The 6329-nt window shown below is 43.9% G+C and overlaps 1 protein-coding gene across 1 annotated transcript; it reads right to left on the minus strand.

The window, feature by feature from the left end:
* Positions 1-1553: 1553 nt before the first annotated feature.
* LOC131235300 (uncharacterized) lies at positions 1554-5979 on the minus strand. The gene is made up of 3 exons (XM_058232443.1): positions 5010-5979; positions 3184-3234; positions 1554-1829 (listed from the first exon to the last, which is right to left on the minus strand). The coding sequence occupies exons 1-3, from the start codon at positions 5809-5811 to the stop codon at positions 1786-1788; spliced, it is 897 nt and encodes a 298-aa protein (XP_058088426.1). The 5' UTR covers positions 5812-5979; the 3' UTR covers positions 1554-1785.
* Positions 5980-6329: the final 350 nt, after the last annotated feature.

A 6329-nucleotide genomic window follows, 5' to 3' on the forward strand; every position in this document is an offset into this window, starting at 1 on the left:
ATCCCTACATGCAGAGCATTGCTCTTTCTCAGTACGCTCTTATCGTACTGGGTAAACTCAGTTGAGAGCGTACTGAGTAAACTCAGTTGGGCACACCTTGAATGTATGTGGCCTATCCACGCCGTCCATCCGTTTTCCCATCTAATTTAAGGGGTTGAACCCAAATTTAAAGCACATCCAAAGATCATGTCAATTATACAACAAGAAACAGGGGATAATGATTTCCACTGTTGAAAGCTTGATAGCCTCACATTGATGTTTATTTGTCATCCAACCTGTTATTAAGATCAGACAGACATAGATGAACAGAAAACAACAAATATAAGCTTGATCCAAAACTTATGTCGCCACCAAGAAATTTTTAGAAGTTCAATTCAACTGTTTCCTGTGGTGTGGTCCATTTGAACCTTTTATATGCTTCATTTTTGGGCTCTAGCCCTAAAATTATCTGGTAAAATGGATGGATGGAGCGGATAAAACACATAAATCATAATAGACCTGAGTGCGGGATTAGGTGCCTTTCGAACTAAGACCGATTTAGTAGATCCGGGAGCAGAGTTCGGTGGATCCATCACTACTGGCCCATGCCTGACCGTGGGGCTCATCTTAATGTATGCATTTTATATCCACACGATCCATCCATTTTGCTCACTTTTTTTTTAGGGTATCAGCTCAAAATTGAAGCAAATCTGACCTAAAGTGGACCACACTATAGGAAAAGGTGGTGATTGAATGCTCACCTTTAAAAACTTCATAAAACCCAACATAATGCTTAATTAACATCCAACGCATTGATAAGGTCACACAGAATTAGATGAAGGGGACATTATATCACCACTAGTTCTATATTGTGGTCCACCTCAGATTTGGATTTGCTTTGATATAGGCCCGTGCCCTAAAATGAGATGTGCAGCGTTGCTATAAAACACATATATCAAGGTTAGCTTCATAATTATCAATCCACCAAGCTCGGTGGTTCCTCACTTCACCCACGCTAAGTCCATCAAAATAATTAAGTGGATGCTTAGAAAATCTTACACAAACAGGGTATATGCATCCATTTCAACCCTAACATGTAGATGAGCGTGAAGTCAGTGTCCCTTCAAAATATCCCATCATTTCAAGATGTGAATTATGCTGGCAGCATTATAGTTTCATGATGTACTTATGTGGCCCACCAGATGAGCGTACTGGAAATTTTTAGCCCAAAAGTGGTGGGGCATACCTGATCAGCGGCTTGGATCTTGCAAGATGGCATGTGTGGCAGTGATTATACAGCAACCACACTAGCGCAAGTGTACTTCGTGTATTTTTATAACGCATGGGAGTAGTTACATCCAACCAGATGGATGGTTCAGATCGATGGTCAGATCCCTACGCGCAGAACTGCATTGATTTCATTTACCTAAAAATCACCACACAGCCCACGTGATGGAGGGTTCGCTCCCATATCTGCATTGATTTCATTTCAAACGACCGACTCCGCCAGAGTAAGAAGTGTCTGCCAGAATACGAAATTTTTCCCTTGAAAGAAAGAGCAAACTCTCCAAAATACACGTAACAGAGATTTTTCATACATTACCAAACTGTCGCTCATCCCTCACTCATTACACTGATGTATCCTCAAATCCAATCTCAAAACCTCTATCAAGAAAATTCATGTGAAAAGATCTCAACCGTGTTTCAACGGCAAGAAGAAAGAGAATTGCTGACGTGGCACTTGACGCTAGAAGATCTGGCAGTGGGCCCAATTACTCGCTGACATGACAAGCTCTTACTAAAACTTCAACGCATGGTCATCCATGCTACAATGCAAGCCAAGAAGAGTCCTGCAACAAACCCAAATGCAATGATCGTAACCGTTGATTTATTTGAAACCACAGTCATTTTCTCTTCTCCATTTATTTATCCAGTTCACAATAGCCCACTTGATGATCCATCAGTCTAGTTTATGGGACATGACATCCACTCGATGGGGATTGCCTGATGAGCAGCTCTGATCTCGCGGACATCTTTCCCATTTTCACACACCTTGTATGTGGTATAAAAGGGAGCTGACCTATCAAGGTTAGGTTTCACATTTCACTGAGACGTCGAGCCTGGGTTAGGTCTATTAGATGTTGCAATTAATATAGTTAGATAGGTGGGCCCAACATTTTAAAGACATGGCAGTAATAAAAAGAAAGGTTTGCCGACCCACTTCAATGAATATTGCTGGCTGACGTTCAACAATAAAGGTATGAGTTTTATAATAAAAGTTTCGAAGAGAAAATGTCATTTTTTCACTTTTTGAGTTCTGTTAAGGCTATTTTGACATGGTGTAAGGGAAATGTGGAAGTGGAACTCAACATGATGTATTTGTTTTATCCATGATGCACATACATCTATATTGACAACTCATTTCAGGGCATGAGCCTGAAATTAAAGCATTTTCAAAGTTTTAGTGGACCACACTGCAAGAAATAGTGGGGATTGAGCACCTATTGTTGAAAATCTCCGAGTGGCTACAAAAGTTTTGAATCAAGTTGCTATTTGTGTTTTCCCATCCTGATCTATGCGACTTGTGAGTAAATTGGATGATGAATAAATCACTATAGCCCTAAGAAGGCTTTAAGACTGGACATATCCCCATTATTTCTTATGATGTGGTCTCCAATTTTGGACTTATGCCCTAAAATGAGCTAGCAAGATGAATGGATGGTGTGGATGAAACACATACATCAAAATACGCCCCACAAAGTCCTGACGCTATGTAACTGTGTACATGAGGCAATAGACAATGATTTTGGACAAATCTGGCAGTGGTCGACTTAGTCGTTAGCGGTTACGATAAGCAAGTCTATTAATAGACTTGACTCTTTATATATTCTGTTATCCTTACTAAGAAGACATTACACCGGAAAAGATGTTCTTGATGCATTTGGATCGTTGGAATCCAAATCGCTTATTTGAAACATCCATTAGGTGTAATCCATCTTCATAGACTGCCTAGAAAAAATCACATTGATCAAATAATCTCAACCATCTATTGATCAAAGTGACGTGAACACCGACAAGTCCAAATGCAATGGGCCAATACACCCGATACTCAAAAGGTGTCAAATGACCTTTTTACCTTTGCAAGAATGCCCAAAGTTATGAGAGAGAGAGAGAGAGAGAGAGAGAGAGAGAGTTGAAGATCACCTGGCAATGTTTCCACCACTGATGAAGTGGGCCTACTAGCCAACGACCTATCTGGATACATGAAGATTATGTTATCCTCCATTCAACAATAACCAAAATAATCATAAGCAATTGGTACATCCCAGTATTTCTGTGCATTCACCCCTTCTCTATGCTTTTGGCATTTCAAATTGGCCAATATCAAAACAAAATTGTACCATTCCAATACTAAAAAGTAGCCAACATGGGTGTATGCATCAAAAGCACCAGGTATAACATTTCGGTCAATAACAACGGTTAAGAGTGTCAATGAAACGGGCTTGAGACTGGCCCGACCCGACCAGACATTGGACCCAACCAAGCCCAAAACATCATCAAATCCCTATTTGCCATCTGAATGTTTATAATCAATTCGTTGATAGAGTGGGCCACGTATGCACAGAGAAACCAACGGCCTATAAGCAATATGCATGTGTCGACTAACCGAGGATTGGAACAGCATTTTTGTCGAACAGAACATATACGTTCGTTCATATGATTTCAGAGCCTGGCCCGAAAATTGTCGGGCCATAAATCCAGATCGTGTATTAACATCTGTACCATTCGTTCAGTGCAAATCGCTATTGATTTGGGCAATCAGTGGCAACCGATGAGCTAGATCATGAATGACAATAGGCCGCACTGATCCGGTCCGAACCATGGACTCATTTTATAGCCTATGGCCCACTAATCATCTAAGAATTTGGCGAATGAATGGATGGCCAGAAATATCTGGTGGGGTGCACTTATTTAGGCTACGTGTTTCCAAGTTCCTAGAAATGGCCCATCAAGCGGACGGTCCAGATCGATGGGCACGTATACTTTTATTGGAAACTGGTGATGTTTTCGGATTTGGCCTGGAGGCCTAATCCACACTACAAAGCAATGTGCGGGACCTGCCTTCGTGTGTGCATGAGATCCACGGACGCGGATTGCGTGGTGACTCTACCACCACCGTCCTCCCTAGGGCAGGACTCTGTGGGACCCACCATAATTTATGTGTATCCATGCCATCCATCCGTTTTGGAAGCTCATTTTAGTCCATAATCCCAAAATTTAAGCATATCGAAAGCTCAAGTAGACCACACCGCAGGAAATATGGGGATTGAACGCATACCGTTGAAACTTTCTAGGAGCCACAGAAGTTTCGAATCGAGCTGATATTTGTTTTTTCATCCAGGTCTTTGTGACCTTATGAGCAGGTTGGATGATAAATAAACATCACTGTGGGCCCCAGGAAGGTTTCAACGTTGGACGTCATTATCCACACTGTTTCCTGCGGTGTGGTCCAATTGAGATTCTGTTATGTTTCGATTTTGGAGTTTTACCGTAAAATGATGTGAAAAAACAGATGGACGGCCTGGATAAAACAAATACATAACAGTGAGCCCCACTGAATCCTGCCGGCTTCACCACTCAATCCGCGTTGGACAACACTTCATCCATCACTTGCGCATCCTCGTGTTGACCCCAAATTTCAGGAGATCCAAGACTCAGGCGGGTCACATCACACGTAACAATCGGGATGTGGACGCGCACCGTTAAAAACCATCCAGATTATATGTGGGCCCACAGTGATTTTCAATGCCATCCAATCCATTCAGAAGATACATCCCACCAGGATGGATGGACAGCCCAAAATCCAGACCATTCAAAAACTCAAGTGGGACACACCACCTAATTTTAGGGCTCGCCCCACCTGAGCTTTGGATCCAAGGAGAACATGAGAAAGCACACATGATGGACGGATTGGACTGTCGCGACACTTAACCTACAAACCTTTCCAGTTAATCCAGGCCGCATATTACCTGAATCGCAATTCGACGTAGAATTCCAACCCCCACAGAGACACAGATCCCCAAAGGCCACACCGTCGAACCCGCACGTGCCACCCGTCGCCTCGCACGCTCGGCAGAACGTATAGTCCCCAGGCACATTGTAGTTCACACGTATCCCATACATCCACTCACTGGGCCCCACCACCTGCAACGGCGCGAGGCTATACGCGCTGCTATACCCCTCACACTCGAGCCGTGTGAGGTTGATGGCACGTATGGCCCCGAACGGCACCGAGCAACACTCGGGCGGACCGGTTCCGTACACCGCGTCGCGCTTTGGCCACGTGTCCCAAGCCGTGCAGCCGTAGTACTCGTCGCAGCCCATGCCCGAAACGTTACGACACGGCAAGTGCTTGCCAGGGAAGCCTTGGAAGAGCGGCGACTCGCCGCGGCAGCCGATGAGCATGAACACATTGTCGGGAGCCGGCTCGAGGTACGGGGCGCGCCATGGCTCGAGTACGAAGCCGTTGCCCTTGCCTCGCTCGAGCGAGTCGCACGTGGACATGCCACGGTCGTGGAGCGTCAGTGCCCGATACCCGTAGTCGATGTCCAGGACCCGATACGAGCCCGACCTGATGTGGAACATGAGCACGTCGTTGACGCAGAAGAGCAGGTCGCGGAAACCCGAATGGCCACAGCCCGATCGGATGCCGAACGGGTAGTCGACGGTGAGATTTCCGCAGTATGATCGGCACGTGGGCTTTTCGGCGGAGATCGATGCGATCATGGCCGCACATGCAATGGCGAGGGCTGACCACGTGATCTGGGCCATTGGTTGTGAGGAAAATCAATTCACACCAGCTTGGAATGGTTAGTGTGAGATGTTGAAGGGAGCTTGAATTGGATGAGAAAAGAGAGAGAGCTGTGTGGAATGAGTTCGTTTTCCGTCTATCGGGATGTAAAGTTTATCTGTGCATCGCCACTACTAGGGTCCACTTTCCAAAATGATCTGATGGTTTTAACCGTCCAAATTTTTAAAAATATAATAGATAAGTTATTGGCTTATATTAATTATTAATTGATGATTTTATCCTTTGATTTTTAGATTTTAAATCAAGCCATTGAAATTTTCCTTTCATATCCTTATAAATTTATCTAAATATATTGATGGTCAAAATCATCCGTTCAGTATAATTTTTGTATTTTGGAACTTATAGGATATATTCCAGAAAATAGACGGTTCAGATCATTGGATCACTCATTATGTATGCCCCATTAAATGGCGACGGACAGCGTAATCTGTATCGCGACTGAGAAAAAATGAACTCTGCTTCGAATCATGTTCTTTCC

This window comes from Magnolia sinica, chromosome 19 (genome assembly GCF_029962835.1).
Source record: "Magnolia sinica isolate HGM2019 chromosome 19, MsV1, whole genome shotgun sequence".
Classification (NCBI taxonomy): Eukaryota; Viridiplantae; Streptophyta; class Magnoliopsida; order Magnoliales; family Magnoliaceae; genus Magnolia; species Magnolia sinica.